Genomic DNA, 18,474 nt, shown 5'->3' on the forward strand with positions numbered 1-18,474 from the left:
ACATTTCTGGCTGTCCCACTGCCCATTGAGCTCAGTAAGAGCAGCACTTATATATTTCACTCCAATTTCCCAGCATTTGCTAGTTCCTAAGTATTCTGTTGAGTAATGTTGAGTGGAACTCCATGACTTCAAACTCATTGAAGAATCACAGAATTTCTGAGCAAGAGAGAACTTTAGCACCTTTACAATCTTTTTACATATGAGAAAAATTAAGTTGGAACAAGTAACTCGCCTGAGGTCACATAAATTTAGTAAATTGAGCTTAGAATCCAGTTCCCTTGCTTTTCAGCCCAACATTGTTGCCTCTATAGAAAATGCTACCAAAACCCAACTAAATATCTTTATCTTGTAATCTCCTGGCCCCACGCAAATCCTATCAGCAATTGGCCTTTAGGCCTTCAGGCTATTTCTGTGATATTAAATTTTCTCAAAGAACCCACTTTTATATATAGCTTTCCTTTCACAGCTTCCTATTCCAAACAAAGCAAAGTCCAAACTCCAAATGGGCTGGCTTCTACTGTAGTATCACAGTGTAAAAGGTGGGGGGACCTTCTGTCTATATTTTCACTAACAAGCTCTTTCCACAAGCACCTCTGATTCAGCCAAATTAAAATGCTTGTCAACAACACACACCATGCTCTTTCTTCACCGTTTCTTGAGACACACTGTTCATTCTGACAGGAGTATCCTTCCTCCTTATCAACTGGTGAACTTCAATGATCTGTTTCTCTTCTAGACTGAGATCTTCTAGCACAGAACAGAGAGACCTGGCTTTAGTCACACAGTAACTGAATGAGTGAATTCCGTGTGTCCAGCACCTAGTACCATAGCCCTCAGAAAAGTTCACTTAATGACTGTGTCTTCGGAAAATTACAGAAACGTAACTTACTCTGCAGAGTTGTAAGCAACCCTTTACCAAAACTTTTCTACTTGGAGGAAAAATAAGTAAATATGTTGGCTCTCTGTCCTGTCTCCTTTTTCCCTTTAACTCTGGTTCATCTGTTATGACTCTGCCATTCTCTCTCCCTCTGTGCACTCCACTTTCTCCCAGCACCTCTGCCCCTGGACACTTGTGGGAGAGGAATTCACAAATTTCTTTGGGGCTCCATCCCGGGAGCAAGTTCTCTGTAGCTGGAAGTCTGAGCTGCAACCAGGAAGTTTCTGTACTTCTGGCTACTTTGTGCCTGAGGCAAAAACTGCGAGTCCACCTGGAGACGGCAAGAGAGAATGAATAGAACAAAACTAACCTTCACTATCCCCATCTGAAGCTTTTCTGGGTGGACCTTCTGACCCTGTATCACTCAAGGCTTCTCTTTCCAGAACTGCCGTCTAGTATGCACGTCAGAATAGCCCCGCAGGAAAGTGTCAGATCTGAACCCCTCTACCTCCCTTCCTTCACTTTAAAAGAATCTTGAGCGGGACATTTAAAAAATTGTTTTGGATTTTTAAGTTTTCAAGGCATGCGAAGGACTGTCCCTCTGGCAGGCTGAGGTCCAAAGAGAAGCAGAGGCTGGTCCCCTATCTCGAGATCCTTATACCTTCCTTAATGCCCCAACCCCATCTTGCCCCTTTAGCTCACAGGAGGGGCAAGAGGCAGCCTCCCTCCGCCTGCGTGCCTGGCCTCGTCAACGACACCCAACGGTCTCCAGTCTTCCAGGGCAGCAGGGGACTCCCGACCACGCGCCCAGGGCCCTTGCCCAGGCGTGGGGGCCCCGGGGTTGCCGGGCCCCGCGCAGACAGAGGGGATGCGCCCAGTCCCGGGGATGACCCCCGCCCGGCCGCCCCGAAGGCACCCCGGCCCCAGCCTGCAGGGCGGGTAGCCCAATGGGCAGCCTTGCTCGGAGGCGGGCTCAGGCCGGAAGCCACCCCGCGGCACAGCGGCCCCGCGAGACGGCGCCCGCGCCCTCGTCCTCTCCGGCACCGGCTCCGCGGCCAAGGCCGGCCGGGGCCAGCCCGCCGGGTCCCCACCGCGCTCTTTGTCACGGCCGCGCGCGGGCGGAGGCGTGCGCCCCCCGGGTGAAGGGAGGCGCGGAGAGAGCGCGCGGGAGCGCGCGGGAACCGCTCGCGCCCGCCGGCCGCCGGCGGCGCGCGCCCCTCCGCCAGGCAAGCAGCGAGCACGCGCGCCGCCGCCGCGCCGGCCCCTCCCCCCGCGCTCGCCTCGGAACTTGCTGACTGCGCGGCCGGGAGGAGCCGAGCCGGGCGGCGGCGGCGGCGGGAGGCCACAGCGCGCGGGGGTCTCCCGCGTCCCCTCCGCCTCGCCGGGAGCTCGCGCCCTCGCCCCGCCGAGCTCCCACCCCCCCCTTTTTTCCGAAGGCGCTGGGCGGCGCCACCCTCCGGCCGGAGCCCGGCACTGCACAACCCCCTCCGACTTTCAATGTTCCACACTCCCCGGCCAGAGCCTCCTCGGCTTCTTTTTTTCCCTCCCCCCCCTTTCCCCCCCCCAGCTGCCTCCATTTCCTTAAGGAAGGGGTTTTTTCTCTCTCCCTCCCCCACACCGTAGCGGCGCGCGAGCGGGCCGGGCGGGCGGCCGAGGTAAGGCGGCGGGGCCGGGGGGCCGCGTGGGGGGCGGCCGGGGCGGCGGCGGTGGGGGAGGGGGCGGGGGCGGGCAGCTTTGTTCGCGCCGGGCGCCCGCGCCGCCGGGGTCCGCGAGCCGCGGCGGGGCCGGCCGGGCGGCTCGCATCACTTGGCGCCCGGCGCGGCGAGCGCTGCCCGCGGCCCCCGCGCGGCCCTCCCCACAAAGGGCCGCGGAGCTGCGTGGCCGCCGCCGCCGGCCGCGGCTCGCCTCCGCGGGCGCGGAAATTTGTTGCACTTCTTGGGGCTTTGTTTGTTTGTTTGTTTTCCCTCTGCTTTTCTTTTTCGTTATTCTGGACAAAATGTCGGTCCGTGATGTAAAAATTGAGCGAGGACCCTTGATGGCATTGGGAGCTTTGCAGAAGGTGCAGTTTGGATTCGGCTTTTCCCAGGGTGGCAGCTCGGTCTTGGCCGGATGAATCTTCGCTGCTGGCGGTGGCAAGGGCTAGAGCAGCTCGTTAGTCGATTTTTAAATTCCTAAGTGTTGTATTTAAAGGCTTACATGCACAGAGGAGGGATCGCCGCCTTAAATGAGCATATGGGCGATTAACAGGGTATGTTTTCCTCTCGGAAAAGGAATTTGGTAGCTTTGACCAATGTCAGTGTGTAAATATTTAGACGTTATTAGTGACTTTTTAACATTTTTCAGCTAGATCTGTTATTTACAGTGTGTCATATGTTATTAATGCTCGTTGCCTAAGTTCCCTGGCAAATCTGTTTCATGCCTTCTGAGAAAGTAGACAATTGATAGATTGTCCAAGGGATGGAAAAAAATGTGAGTGGGTTTTCTAACTTGAGTTCGGTAAATTCCTGCAAGCTGGCGTTGTGAGACCCATCACCTCCCCTGTAACCTTGTTGTACGGTGAAATAAGTGGGAACACTTCTGAAACGTTTTCATTAAAATAAGATTTTAGGTAAATAAAATGCTCTTGGTTTATTTCTTAGGTTTAACGTTGCCTTTCTTTCCCCCTTTTCTCTCTCAAAGTTTTTCAAGAAATAACTTCACCAAGATGTCCAGTGATAGGCAGAGGTCCGATGATGAGAGCCCCAGCACCAGCAGTGGTAGTTCAGATGCGGACCAGCGAGACCCAGCCGCTCCAGAGCCTGAAGAACAAGAAGAAAGAAAACCTTCTGCCACCCAGCAGAAGAAAAACACCAAACTCTCTAGCAAAACCACTGCTAAGTTGTCCACTAGTGCTAAAAGGTAACGTGTCAAACAAGGATTAAGCACGTTGTCAGGTTGTTTTCCAAGTGATTGGACTCTTTGGTTGGCTTTGCATCATTAGTAATGGTTCAAAAATATTTACTTCACGATCAATTTTATTTGTACTTGAGTGAGCTATCATTCTTTAGGTGGTATACAAGCCACCTGCCTAGAATTATACTTTTAAGCAAACTTACTCTGTACTTTGGTAACTTTGGTAAAAGTGACCTTGAGTAGAGACCAGACTACACATTCTGACAGATTGTTTAAGGAGTTGGCAAGGAAAATTTGGTGAATCCAGGTTAGCTGGTACTTTGAGGATGTTTCCTTTTTATGAGTCATACTCTTCTGCATTGAAATTGACACTTCTCGAGATCAGCGGTGCCTCTCTTCTTGTAAGGATCATCTTGGCTAGAAAATTTGTAAATTCAAGGCCTTGGCTGTATTTGAAAGCAGATTTAAAGATTGTGCTCTAAATCGGCTTTCAGTTTTACAAACAGGACTTTAGGTCATGCATCCTAGGTATTACTTTTTGTAGTTAAATTATGGTTACGCCTCTGCGTTGTTGTGAGGGCAAATAAAACTGAGACGTAGCCATTTACAATTTTAGGTAGTACTTGGCCGTTGAAAACTTTTGTTGTCCTTGTGCCTCTTCACGCTAAAACTTGTGGATATGCTTGACACATTAATACTCAGCAGCAGGAGAAACATATTTTCTTGAGTATAAGTGAAAGATCATTTGTTTCCTGTTGATTTATATTTTCTGTGATGGTGAAAAAAAGATTCTGTCAATGGGATGCCATCAGTGGTAGTAATAGTGGAATATCCATGAATTCTAGTAATTATACATCAGGTGTATCTACAGCATTAGCCAATGTTGACATTTTGTTGATTTTTATTGATCACAACCAAAGGGAAAAAAACCATAAAAACTGATTAAATATTGGTGTTCTGTAGTGATTCAGAAATACTCCTATTTTTTAAATAGATTTTTGCCTTTATTGTATCAATAATCAAGTATTAATAACTTGAGAATATTTTATTAGATAACAGCAATCTTTGAAATAATTTAAAATCCTTCTTAGTTGTAATCTTGTTGAGGAACATACTAAACACATCTGAAGTTTTGAAAGCATTTTAAATTTGAATAAAATCATAGAACTGCTTTTTTTCCCCTTTAACTCAAGGCTATATATCTTACTGTCTCCTTTCCCATCAAATTTATTAATTTTAAGTGCTGTCCTTAAGATCAAGGAAAACAGATATGGTTAAATAAGAATGCCAGAGTTCTTTGAAAGTTTTTCACTGGTAAGGATATTTGTAAATTTTAAACTTTTTCTGGACAGATAAAATATTGTCAGAACTATTAACGTGCTTTTGCAGTAGCTTGTTAATTCTTACCTCTGTAAAAGTGACTTGAAGTCATTGTCAAATATTCCAGTGCTTTCCCTCCTCCCTTCTTGTCTCATTTGCATATAAGCTTGAAAAGAGAATTTCTTTGGTAAAAAGTGTTTTAAAATAGATTTTATATCCTTTCCTGAATGCTAGTGGAGGACTAGTTTTCAGATCAGGTGTAAATGTCTAGCTTATTTACAGTAGCAAGTGAGAAAAAAAGCTGCAAAGTTTCTGTTAAGGGATTTGGGTTATGCCTCTGAGAACAAAGAGGAAGCAGCCATGTTAGCATTACTGAAGGCAGAGCCAGCCTTGCATTTAACTGCATGGTGGTAGAGGGCAGTGTAATTCCCCGGTTATTCTGTAGACTATCTCAAATCCTTTTTGTCTGTTCTCATTTCACTAACAGAATTCAGAAGGAGCTAGCTGAAATAACTCTTGATCCTCCTCCTAACTGCAGGTAAGAAACAAATTTTGTTGTTTTAATTTCACATTGTGGAGAAATATCAAGAGGTTAAGGTATCATCTGTGGATGTGTGTTCTGCAGAAGAGGCTACATTTGCTTCTTTTTAGCTTTGCAAGTGCATTAAAAATTGTCTAAGGTGAATTAAATAAATTTAGGAGAAAAAATGCTTTTTAGCAGATATCATACATTTTGGACTTAAGAATTAGACTGATTTTGTGCTTCTTATTGAGGTAGTATGAATGGTGCTGATTTTTGTTCTGTTGTAATATTTCTGTAGAGGTGTTTATTCAGAAGTATTTTCAGAAACTTCTAAAATTTTGCTAAGCTTTAAAGTTACTGCTTGTGTGCAATCTGAACTGACCTTCCAAATTTAGAAATTGCTGAATGTGTTGTTACAAAATTTAAATGCAGTAAACAGGAGTATAGTTTGATTTATTCAGTAATTTGCCTTAAGGACAAATTTTATGTGCTAAGCTAATGGTTTTAGTTGTTGTTTTCTAGAGAATGCATTGTTGGAATTATTTACATTTTAATCAAATGTCCTAATTACTTGGAAAAAGTCTCAGTAATTTTGGTACTTGAAATCTGTATATGAAAAGCAGTAAAGGAATTGAAATTTGTTGGAAGAATTCATTTCAGTGGAGCTCATGTAGAATAATTTAAGATTGTTGGTTGGTATAAGGTGCATTAAAAGTAACTGGTTGATAATTTTTTCCCTGAAATATTTTTTCTCAATTCATCTTACTTAATGCTCTGTCGACAGTGACTATATGGCTTCCAAAATTCATCAAACTTAAAAAAAGAGTCTTGTAGATAATTTGTGTAGAGATATGTGCTCAGGACCAAGAGTGGCTGCTACAAATAAGTCAGTGTTATGGTTTGATGTGAAAATGTTTTCTTGTTTTAACCTCTGTTTTTGCTACAAGTTTTGTTCATTTGTGATGATCAGACCTATCTCTGAAGTCTGCTTGAGGTATAATAGGGTATAATCCAATTGCTTCTTATTGTGTGTGTTAACCGGAGCCTCAGATAAGGTGATCTGATACTACTTTATCCAGTGAAATAGCAATTTTGCTCATTTGTAATCAGCCATTTCAATTCAAAAAGGAAACATGAATGTAAACTAATTTTAAGCAGATAGTGGTATGTCAGGTCTCAAAGTGTTACTTAAGAGCTGTTCTGTCCAGTCATGTAGCCAGTAGCCACTTGTGGCTCCTGACCATTTCAGTTGTAATACAAAATGAGATGTGCTCTAGGTGTAACATACACGTCGGATTTCGAAAACTTAGTACAAAGAAAAGAATGTAAAATATCTTATTGATTTAAAAAAAATTTTTATTACATGTTGAAATGAGAATATTTTGGCTATATTGAGTTTTATAAAATATGTTTTAAGATTGATTTCACTTTTATTTTTTACCATTCAAATTGTGGTTATTAGAAAATTTAAAATTACATATGTGGCTTGTGTTATATCTCTCTTGAACGGCACTGCTTTGGAGAATAAGTAAATCAGGGTATTTCCTTCCAGGCTTCTAAATGGTGTGTCAAATCTGTAGCCATTTAGGGAGGTCAAGTTAAATTTGTTCTCTGGAAGAATTACTTAACTTGCAGAGTGTATTTTGATATTTCCCGTTATATAAGATGTAAAGATCTATCAATTGAAAACTCCTAAATGTTTTAAAATTTCGTGTAAGGTCAAACATTTTTAAAGGTTTCTGTTGATTTTCTGCAAATGGCACAAACTAGTGTATGTGCATAAATCTAGAGAGCCCAGTGGATATATGCTGAATGTCTTAGAGCAACAGCTTATTGCCGCAGTTGCTGAAGAAATATGCTTTACACGTTTAACTTGGGAATGGTTCCACAAGGTCACTGAGGATTGTTTTAGAGGAAGTAAATAGGAGATAGAAAGTTTAACTTGTTTTAATTTCTCTCTTTATATACCAGGTTTCGTTTCAGTCCGTGAAATAATGCTTCACGTTTAGTGATTAGACTAGTGAAATGGTGAAGCCTCGGGCTTGCTTGTGAACAATAACATGGGATAATGCATCATCTGCACTCTCCCTTGTCACACCTTGTGATGACTGTCAACTACTGCAAATGACATCTTTCACTTCTCTAGTTCTTTTAATATATCTATGAGTTTCTTTGTGACCGTGTAAGTGATTAATGAAAAAACAGACAGTAAATCTGAGTCTTAGTGGGGGCCTGGGAGAAGTTGCTTCTTACTAGTTTGAGGACAGTCGTCTTATGTATGCCTGACATGTAAACTATCCAGGTACTTTTGTGTGTTTTATTATAAGTGTCTAGATGCTTTTGAGTGGAAGAAGATTCAGTCTTTGTCCTTGAGCAGGAGTTAGGAATATTGAGTGGGTTAGTGGAGGCATTTTAGGATTTTGACAGCCAAGTCCGAATTTGTATTGTATTTTTACCTTCATGTCAAATATGTGACAGATTGTGGTGTTCTTGTAATTCACAGGTGCATCGGTGAGAATTTTAGCTTTATGATGATTGTATAGTTTAAACTTAATTTGTTATAATTAAAAATGGGGTTCTATATTAATAAGTTCTAGAATATTTGAATTCATATTGCCTGAAATCTCAGAAACCTAATTCTTTTGACTTTCGTGTGTAGTTAATTAATCAGAATTCCATTATAGTTTTGAATATGATGTTTATGAGCTTGTCAAAGTGTGTGACAGATGTAATTCTTCCTCAGGGAAGAAATGTAAAGTATATCTGTGTACATTCAGGAAAGTTGAATGAAATACAAGAAAACTCAGCAAAACCAAAATTACTCAGACTAGATTAAGATTTCTCTTAAATCCCTTCCTGTGTTTAATTAATAAAATATTCTTTAGTTATCATATACCTATGTGTAATATGTATACACCCAGGGTGATCTTAGGATAGACCTAATTGTTAGAATTAAGTGTATGGCTTTAGACATATTTGAATATATTTTGATAGTATTGATATTTCTTTTCCTGAAAGTATAAACTTTTGATGAAATGTTGTTTCCAATGATTTCATGGCATTTCAGTTTTTAGATATTGGAATGCCTTAGGCCAAACCATCCTAAACATGGAGAGGTAATATTTAGTGGCTTCAGTTTATACTCTTTGCATAACTGTATTCTAGATTAGGGTATCGTTGAGACACCAATGAGAATGAAGGGAAATTGTGTTATGGGCATTTCTTTACCTGTTTTTAGAGAAAATTGTTGAGTGATGTCCCATTAAGACACTTATGTTCCATCAGTTTCCCAAAGGGTGTCGTTGTCCTCTCACAGTTACCACTTGTACAGGCGGCAAAGATTTAGAAAGGTGCTGGATTTTTAACTCAACCTCTAGTGTTTTCCATGTACAAGAAAGTACAAATACACTCTTAAAATATTCTTTAATACGTTCAGATTGAATCTAGCTTGAGGTAGATATTCAGGGCCATTTATAAATAGTTTTTGATGTGGGAAAGGCCTTATTGGAGGGAAGCGTTACAGTATCAAGTTTCAGTATTGCAAAACCTGAAAGCAGGTACTACAGTACTTGGAAATTTTAACTTCCTTCTTTAAAAAAAAATTAATAAAAGAATCAGTTAAGTTCTAAACCAGAAATTGGCAACCCCTTCTTTGCTCATGAGCCTAATTGTCTAACTGTGGATGAACTCTGCCTCCTTTTGAGGGTTACCACCACTTTCCACCATTTACTAGAGTAGACTAGAACTTTGCTGCTCAAAGGGTGAGCTTCAGACCAGCAGCATCTGCATCGCAGTTGAGATTGTTAGAAATGCAGAATCTGGTCTCCCTTACTGCAGAAGTACTGAATCAGAATCTGAATTCCAACAAGATTCCCAGGTGAATTGTGTGTATATTAGAGTTTTAAAAGCGCGGGAACTGGAGCTGGACAGACGGTCTGGGTTCAAATCCGTGCTCTGGCACTTACTAGCTAAGTTAGGTTAGATAAGTTGGGTATTTCTGTCTTTCAGTCTCTTTAGCTGTAAAATGGAGATTAAAATGATACCCCCCGCCCTCTTTATAGGTTAATTGTGAGAATTAGATGGGTTAATATGTTTTAAAGTTTTGTAACAGTGTACATTGGGTCGCTAAAGTGGCCACAGCATGATAAAGTAGGAGAGGCAGTTCAGCAGCGTGCTCTCACTCTGGCTGGCATTTTCGCCAGTGCATCAGCATCCTACTATAGGAGTAATTTCATTTTAATCAATTCAGCACCTATTTATTGAGAACATATCAAGCAGTTGTTTTTTTGATGTTAGTAAAAGCAGTTCCTTGGAACTTGAGTAAAAAAGAAAATAAACCTAAGAACATTGGGCAAAGATGAACAAATAGTATATCCCCTTTAAAGGAATATGCATAAGGTTAGTGATACTTAATTCAATAGAGAATGGTCTGACTATCCAGTAAATAATAGTGAAAAATTTTTAAATAAAGGTGATGGTTATGTTTTCTCTTTTAAATATCCCATTATAAGAATTTGCATTTTCCTGAGAATGAGAATATATCAATATTTGTAAAATTTAGAATCTGAATTGATATAGTTTACCTGTTACCAAAACATAATATTCTTTCGTTGTCTGTGGTCTAAGGAGAGATTTTGGAAGCTTTTTCTAGTTGGTGTATGAAGGCAGGTCATGATCAAAATAACATGTGGTGTCTACATAGCTTTGTTGGTTGCTTATACAGTAGTGATTTTAAATCCTCCCACACACATACATAGATTGCTTTTTCTTACTTATACATTTGATTGTTGTTACTGTTTCTATTAAACAGTGTGTGCTGCCTGAAGGTACCCTATTTTATAAAACAAAATTGTATCTCATTAATCATCTAGTCCTTTTATTTTCAACTCTTCCAAAAAAATCCTGGAACTCCCTTTTTATAAAAATTAAATCTTAATTGGAAGCTCGATTTGTAAAACAGGTAAATACAGAACTACTCTGATTGAAGGTGTTTTTCATCCCACCCTGTTGTGGTCATCTACCAATCGATAGTTCTTATTATTTTTTTATTAATTTATTAAATTTGTTATCAGCGTTAGTACTCAAAAATCATGAGACTTTTTCTTGGGACTTGGTCGTTACTGATAATTTTAAATGTTTTATTTTTCAATAAGCTACTATTGCTTCACCACAGCTGTAATACATAATACAGTATGTTAACGCTGTACACTATAATTATTTACTTGCCTGTCTACTTTCTGTAAGAGTTAGTGTTCCTTTGAAAGGAGATTTGTCTCATACATTTTTGTATCCCTTGCTTTACACAGTGCTTTGCATGTGAAGATTTGTTAAATTAATAAATAAATTGAAGTCTGTCAGATTGGCAGGAATAGAAATTCCAGACAGAACAGTGACTTTGGATTGGAGAAAATCTATTAAATATCCCATATATTCTTTACTTTTTTTCATAATTGTAATTTTTAATATGATTATTCAAAGGCATTTTGCTATTGGTTTTATTATAAAAGGAAATTTATTTCCCTCATATATGCCACTGTAGCTGAAGGACTCAGTACTCTTGTGGCTAAAAACTTTTTCCAAAAGAATGATGTGATTGAAAACAATATTCTTCCCCCCAAAGAGGTTACATTCTTATTAGGGATCTATGAAGTTCAATGCAGATAATGTAGTTAAAAAGTGCATGAAAACAGTGTGTGCATCTAAAAAAGTTATATTGGTTACTTTGCAGCCACATGCAAGACTCCCAAATTGTTTTGTTACTTTCTGTAGGTAACCATTTGGTACCTTATTCGCTCCTTGAATGAGTTGCTGTAACAAGTGAATATGTTTAGTTGTAAGGAAATCAACAGATCATTCTTGCTTAGAGTGCAAGGGCATTCAGAATGAGGATGGAGAACTTGATCTACCATTCTCATCTTCCCTACAAAATTGAGATTAAAAGCATATAATAAAACCACTTGTGGATCTAGAGAAATAGAAAATGATTTTTTCTCTTCCCATACTGCTTTTGACAGGGAAGTATATTTGCATTTTATTAGAATCTAGAAGAAACATCTTTAAATTTTTAATGTTTCCTTTGCTTCTCTATCAGTGGTTCTCAACTGGGGGCAATTTTTGCCTCTCTACTTGTGCCTCCTGCCAGGCCTAGGAGACAATTGGCAATGTCTGGAGACTTTTTTCTTTTCACAACCAGGGCAAGAAGGGGCTGCTACTGACATTTAGTGAGTAGAGTAGGGGTCAGGGATGCTGCTAAATACCCTATAATGCCTAGGACAACCCCCCACAACAAAGAATTATCTGGACTAAAATGTCAGTAGTGCTGAGGTTGAGAAATCCTGCGGCAGATATTCCAGTACCTTGCTTCTGGAGTTTTTGCATACTTTGCGTTTCACCATTTTCCTCTTATTGGTGACGCTTGCTTAATATATTCTCCTAGACCTTCCTCAGAGCTGATGTCCCCACCTCCCACTACTCTTATGCTGTAATTTATATTTATCTTATATTATCTTATATACATGTGTGTTACTTTTTATGTGAACCCACAGGAATGGCTATCTTGAATATCTGCTAAATTGTGATCTATTGAGGCCAGCAATGCCTACAGGAGTATTTTTATCTCTTTTATGTCTTCTACTAGTTAATTATACGCCCCCCCCCCCCCCCCCCCCGCGTGGTCTAGCCTTAGGCTGGTTGTGTCTATGTTCTACTAGGAATATTGAAGTACCATCAACGAGAAATACCATTGGAAAATCATCAGCATTCCATTTTACATTCATTGAATTACAAACAGGTTAGAAAGTCCTGCTCTTCATTTGGTTTTTATTTTCATCAAGACAATACAGAGATTATCTACTTGTCTTATTGTTAGAAGTCTGCAGTCCTTTGCTTCAAACCCTTGGGGCCAGATGAGTTTCAGAATGCAGAAATTTTCAGATTTTAGAAAGGGAGTATGATGTTTTCATTATATTTTATATAACACCCTCAGCGGGATCTAGGGCAGCACTCCATAATCAAACACATTTTGTATTTCTACACCAAAAATATATGAATATTCATACTAAGTGGGATAAATAAGGACTCAAAGTAGTTTGAGGTAAGTTCATGTTTAGTGTTGCTGCCAAATCATTTGCTCCAAACTTATTAAAAAAAGTCTGATTTTCCGAGCTTTTGGCATTCCAGAATTGTGGATAAACAATTGTGGCCCTATACTACTTCCGTTACAATGACTAATGACTACAGCTATTTTACTCTTGGTGAAAGGGTGTTTTAAAAGTCTTGCTTTGCTTTCCTTTCTTTTACCTGTTTCCTAATAGCTGTTTTCAGTTTCTCAGTTGTTATTTTTGGATCATTGCTTTTTTTGTTGTATAACTTGTATGCTTAACGAGAAAAAAATTTAGACTCTTGATTTTAGATTTCTGTCCTTTTAAGGTGAAACTATATCAGTTTCTTTTTAAGTTGTTTGTGTATATTGGATTACTCTTCCACTTTGCTATCAAATTTTATCTTTTAATCATTCTCTTTGTTCTAGATATACAAAATTACACAGAAAGGAAGATATCCTTTAATACAGAAACATGAGACTTGCCATTTTTGTGTATGCTTTTTGTCTTGCAGCATTTGAGTGCAATTAGGCTATAAAAGGATACATTAAATTTTGCTAAGCTGTGTGTTGCATTAACAAACGAACCTAGAAGGCTTATAAGGTATGAACATGCAAAGGTTTATTTCTCTCGCTCATGTGCAGTCCACTGTAGGTCCAGGGACTCTCCTGAGTAGCCCTTCCACGTGTTGACGCAGATCTGTGCTGCTTGCCTCTTGTAGCTTTGCCATTTGGAACATTTGTCCAGGCAAGAGAGCTGGAGGGTCATATGCCAGCTTTTAAATGCTGTGGTCTGGAAGTAAGATACGAATTAATCATGTGGCCTCAACTAACTGCAAGGTGGCTGGAAAATGTGAGGGAGCATATGGGTATTCGGTGAGAAATCAATTTCTCTGCCACACACTGTATATACTTCCATGAATAGGTGACTTTTACTCTCACTTCAAAAGAGGAAAGAGGAGATAAGTGAACCCCCAGCCTGACACTGTGCTGGATTCCATAGTATAGTACCAGTTAATACACTACCTTGTTCAATTCCTAAAACAACCCTATGAAGTAAGTATCATTCTTGTGAAGATTTCAAAACTGAATCTGAGAGTTGTTGAGAAAATTGCCAAATGTCACATACGTAGTGCGTATACATAACAGATCCAGGACACAAATCTAGGCTTACTTGTGATATGAAAGTAAGCACTTGTGCATTTGTACAGTACTGCTTGAGGAATCTGGTAAAAGGGTTCAGAGTTGGTTATGGATCTGTAGATATAAGAGCTTAGTGTAAGTATATCCTATTCGTTTGCTCAGAATACTGTTCCTGTAGGGTTTTAGAACCTGGCAAGTAAGGTCCAGATGATGAGTTGGAGAAAGAAGAGAATTTCCTTCTTTGGTTTGGGGTTACTAGGCTCTTCTTACTTTTTTTTTTTTTTAATCATTTAGAGGCATTTTCTTTTCAGGGAGCAGTCCCCAAGTTACCAGTTTCTTGCCCTGTTCTCTCTCCTTGTAAGGAAGAAGGTCAGGGATTGAATATGATCATAATGGAAAAGGCAAATCTTTGTTCTTTGCCTTGTAGCTCTTTGTGTATGGCTTTCCTGTGGGCAGAGGAATAACGTGAAATCTACCTCTGCTTCTTTCTCTGGGGTATTGTGAAGCAGTCCATGTTTATGAATTGCTTTCAAGTTGGAAAAAATCTCTCTGCAGATAAGAATTTCTAGCTTTATGGAGAAAAGCCCCAATTATGTAGGATTTTAGGAGAGTTTTAATGCTGATTTCTCAGCAATATGTGCTCTTATTATTTTTTAATACTGGTACCGGATCTGACTTTTTACAGAAATTTGACTTTATATTAGAGCCCTCTTAACTTCATCTTTTAAAATATAGTTTCATAGTTTATTTAAGCATTTTTCCCTAAACATGTGAATTTATATAAAATTATTCCCAGATATTAGTATGAGGATTTTTTTTTTTTTTCTTATGAGTCTCTTTGGATGAGGAGCTGATCCACTTAGCAAAACAGACCTAATGCTGTCAGGGTGACCTGCTCGGTTTATAAAGTTCATTTAAAATTGATAAAACTAATGAGTTTTACGAAACAAATCTGTGCCTTGTATCTTGTCTAAATGCGATATTCTAAAGCTTTGATACTTTTCTCTCTGTTGACACTTCATTGCTTTTATAAGGGTGTATAGATAAACAGCATAAGCTTGTTCTTGGCACCTATTTTGGATGTGATGCTCAGTAGGAGGTGATTAACCTTACGAGTAGTAGCAGTAGGGTCAAATTTCTAGGGTCATTAAATTTTTAAAATCCCAATCCACTCTATTTGGTCCTTGGTGTATGTAATAATTGTTTTAATTTTATGATTGTTCGCAACAAACAAAACTTTGAAAGGAATTGGAATATTGCTGTGTTCATTCATTGTCCAAGGTTTAGTCTGCCTATTTTGGAGGGATTTGGACCAGTTATGCCATTCCAAGGTTTTTTTTGCCCCTTCACTGTCCCAGAACAAATATACTTTGTCATTCTGTTTAACTTCTAGCTTGTCTGGGGAAAAATAAAGACGTCTCTAGTCTTAAATTGCTTTTGGGAGTATAGCTCCACATGTTTTGGTCTGAATGAAAGGCCTAGGGAAACATGAATTTTTGTTACCTTTTTATTTTATTTTCCTTTACTTATAAATCATCATGATGATCTTCCCTTTACATCTATGCGTCTCACTTTTCATAAACACCATTCATTCCCTTTCTGAGGGTAGTTATTTGTAGTTTGTTTTGCCATTTGCAGTCTTATAGGTCCTTCACAAATGGATCATTTTTTTCACATTAAATTTTAGTAGGTCAAGCATCCATTTATTCAGGGTCCCCAAGAGAATCGATCTCAGAAGATTGTGGCTACATGTTTTTTATGGCTTCCTATTGCTTTTTCTGTAGCCTTCCCAATTTAAACAGTAGCAACAACGAAATATAGAGGGCACCATAAGGCCTGGGCTTTATGGTTTTATTTTTGTTTCATACTTGTTTCTAAGGGTATTGGTAATATTTGTTAGATTTGTGATATATATGCTTGTAGTAAATTTACCTGCTATCACAGTGAGGAAAAATCTGGCATTTGAAAGGTTTGAACACAGACTTAGATGCATATGATCTCTGTGGAATTCCATGGCAGTTTTAACTAGTGTACCTTTAGATTTTCTTTATTTAATTTACACCAGTGTCTGTTTAAAATTTTAAAAGACATTTCTGATATATCCTCCCAGATGCTTAGTATCCCCATATCCATTAGAGGACTATTCCAGGTATTCATTTTGTTCTTTTTTAAACCCTAAAGTAAACATATTGCAAATGATCACTTTCCCTCCTGCTGAGGTTTCTTAATTTTTTTTAATTAACTTTTTATTATGGAGAACTTGAAACATATATGAAAGTAAACAAAGTATGATGAATCCCATGCAGCCTTCACCCAGTTTCAGTAGTTATCAACCCACTGACCAATCTCATTTCATCTATAGCCCTACCTATTTCACCATCTCATGTTAATTGAAGCAAATCTCAGACATCATTTCATCCGCATTTTTAAAGAATAGATTTCAGTGTGCATTTTCAAAAGATAAGGGACTCCTTTTTACTTAACCACCATGACGTAAATATATCTAAAAATTTTATTGAAGTTCCTTAATCACTCATTGTTCAAATTTACAAAAGTCTCACGGATGTCCTAGACCCTCTCCTCCCCCCTGCATCTTATTTGAATCACTGTCCAAATAAAGTAGGTACATTGGGTTTGGTTGATATGTCTTTTATATCTCTTCTAATCTGTAAATTCCCTCTCTTTTTTTTTTCATTGTTGAAATTTATTTAATGATGAAACGGGACTGAGTCTCGGAGTCTGTATTTTACTTAACTGCATTCCTATGGCATGGTTTAATATCTTTCTTTGTGTTCAGTGTTTCCTGTAAATTTGGGAGTTAGGTCAAAAGGCTTGATCAAATTCAGGTTTGATTTTCTTTCTTGCTTGCTTGTTTTTTTTTGTTGTTTTGTTTTTTTTACGAAACTACTTCATAAGTGGTAGTGTGCTTTTCTGTCAGGAGACACATAAGATCTGGTTGTCTTTTTGTGATGCTGGCAGCCACTGGAATACTTCTCAAAGAGAAACTTACCCACGTCTTCTATTTGGTTACCCAATCAGGTAAGTTACATAGTGAAGGCAGAATAAGTGCTTAATTCTTTCCCTCGTTTACCAGTTTTATTTTTTCTTCTTTTTCAAAGTAATGAGTTGGTTTCCTAGTATCCTTTTCAGAATCATTGTGAACTTTTATTTGTTGTGTTTCAATCCATTGCAGTACTTCACTATATTGCCATTATAATCGCTATATTGCCATTATAATCCTTATAGACCTTCTTAGTTTTAAGTAAATGTCAATTTAAATTGCTTTGCCTTAGGAAACTTTGGATGTATAAAAATTGCATGGACATATTTCATGGTAAAATAATGCAGATGCGTGCATTCAGCTTAACCATTGCCCTAGGTATTATTTTGAAAACTGAATACTTATTGAAGCTATTGTTTTAAACATGACATTCTCCTAGCCAACTTCTTCATTATTTGTCAAAGGATAATTAATGTCTCAGCATTAGAATAACTGAAATATCTTTTCTTGGAACTATAGGCCTGTTTTTAAGTTCTGAATTAAAACAGATCAAGGTGGAATGCAAAAACCTTTATCAGAATCAAATTAATTTATCACAAGAATTAAATTTTAAAAATGAATCTTATTGTTATCTAAATATACAAGACAAGCAACCTTATTTGTCTGCTTACTTAGTGTTTCTCATCAGGGCGCCCCTCTGGCGTTTGGGCTGGGTTGTGCTTTACCTTGGAAGTCACTGGGCATCCTTGGACTCTGCTGACTAAATGCTAGTGGGGTCCCTCCCAGTATTGTGGCCACCAGAAACAACCACCTCCTCACATTTCCTAATGTGTTGGGGAGAGGGAAGGTTATCACTTCCAGTTGCTAATTACTGGTCTAGATTCCACAAGATAATGATAGTAAATCATAATGCTTTAATAAAAAAACTGTTTTTACATAGTGTTGCTTCAAGTAACGCACAATAATTTGTAATAGATTTCTTACGTAAAACCTATCATAACCAAGTGTGTGTGATTTTACTACGTATGATATTATCTTCTATGCAAAAAATAGATGTTTACTTCCTCTAGCATTTTACTTTTAGACCCTCCCCAAACTCTGAAATCTCATACTAAATTTTAACTTTGTGCACGAGCTTATTAACATGTACATATACCCAGTCTCTTGCAAATGTGTATTGTTGTATAGTCCTTTGATCTTTTTATTATTAGTGAATTTTATTTTATATATAGGAAAACCTGTATTCTTAACAGGATTTTTCTGCTAGCCTGTTGTCTCAAACTAAACTTTTCCTTTTCTTTTATCTCCATTCTCTTTCTAATTATTAACCTCTTCCTGTTTCTGAGAGTATTTTAAAAGCTCATTTAATTCTGTCATCTTTTTTCTCCTTATCCACTATCTGGCTTCTTTAGCTTATTGAGCCATTTGTAGCCACTTCTCCACTTTTCTGTCTGGTATTTCTTTCATCTTTTTGTAATCTGGCTTTTCTTCCATTTTATTTCTAAAATGTCATTTGGCAATCTAGCTGTCAGTGTTTTCTTCATATGACTTTTTCTTAACTTCTTTTTTGTTTTAAGCGCACACCTTCTTATGTCTGTTTACTTTCAACTTCTTTTCTG

The 18,474-nt window shown here is 38.6% G+C and overlaps 1 protein-coding gene across 1 annotated transcript in view; it reads left to right on the forward strand.

Annotated features, from left to right (window-relative positions):
- The first annotated feature begins 2,732 nt into the window (after window positions 1-2,732).
- UBE2E3 (ubiquitin conjugating enzyme E2 E3) overlaps window positions 2,733-18,474 on the forward strand; it is an 88,638-nt gene continuing 72,896 nt past the window's right edge. Inside the window, exons 1-3 of the mRNA XM_058549358.1 lie at window positions 2,733-3,125; window positions 3,557-3,775; window positions 5,577-5,627. Of these exons, the coding sequence (XP_058405341.1) occupies window positions 3,582-3,775; window positions 5,577-5,627 (245 nt within the window). The 5' untranslated portion in view covers window positions 2,733-3,125; window positions 3,557-3,581. The remainder of the gene's footprint in view (window positions 3,126-3,556; window positions 3,776-5,576; window positions 5,628-18,474) is intronic.

This window comes from Diceros bicornis, chromosome 10 (genome assembly GCF_020826845.1).
Source record: "Diceros bicornis minor isolate mBicDic1 chromosome 10, mDicBic1.mat.cur, whole genome shotgun sequence".
Lineage (NCBI taxonomy): Eukaryota > Metazoa > Chordata > Mammalia > Perissodactyla > Rhinocerotidae > Diceros > Diceros bicornis.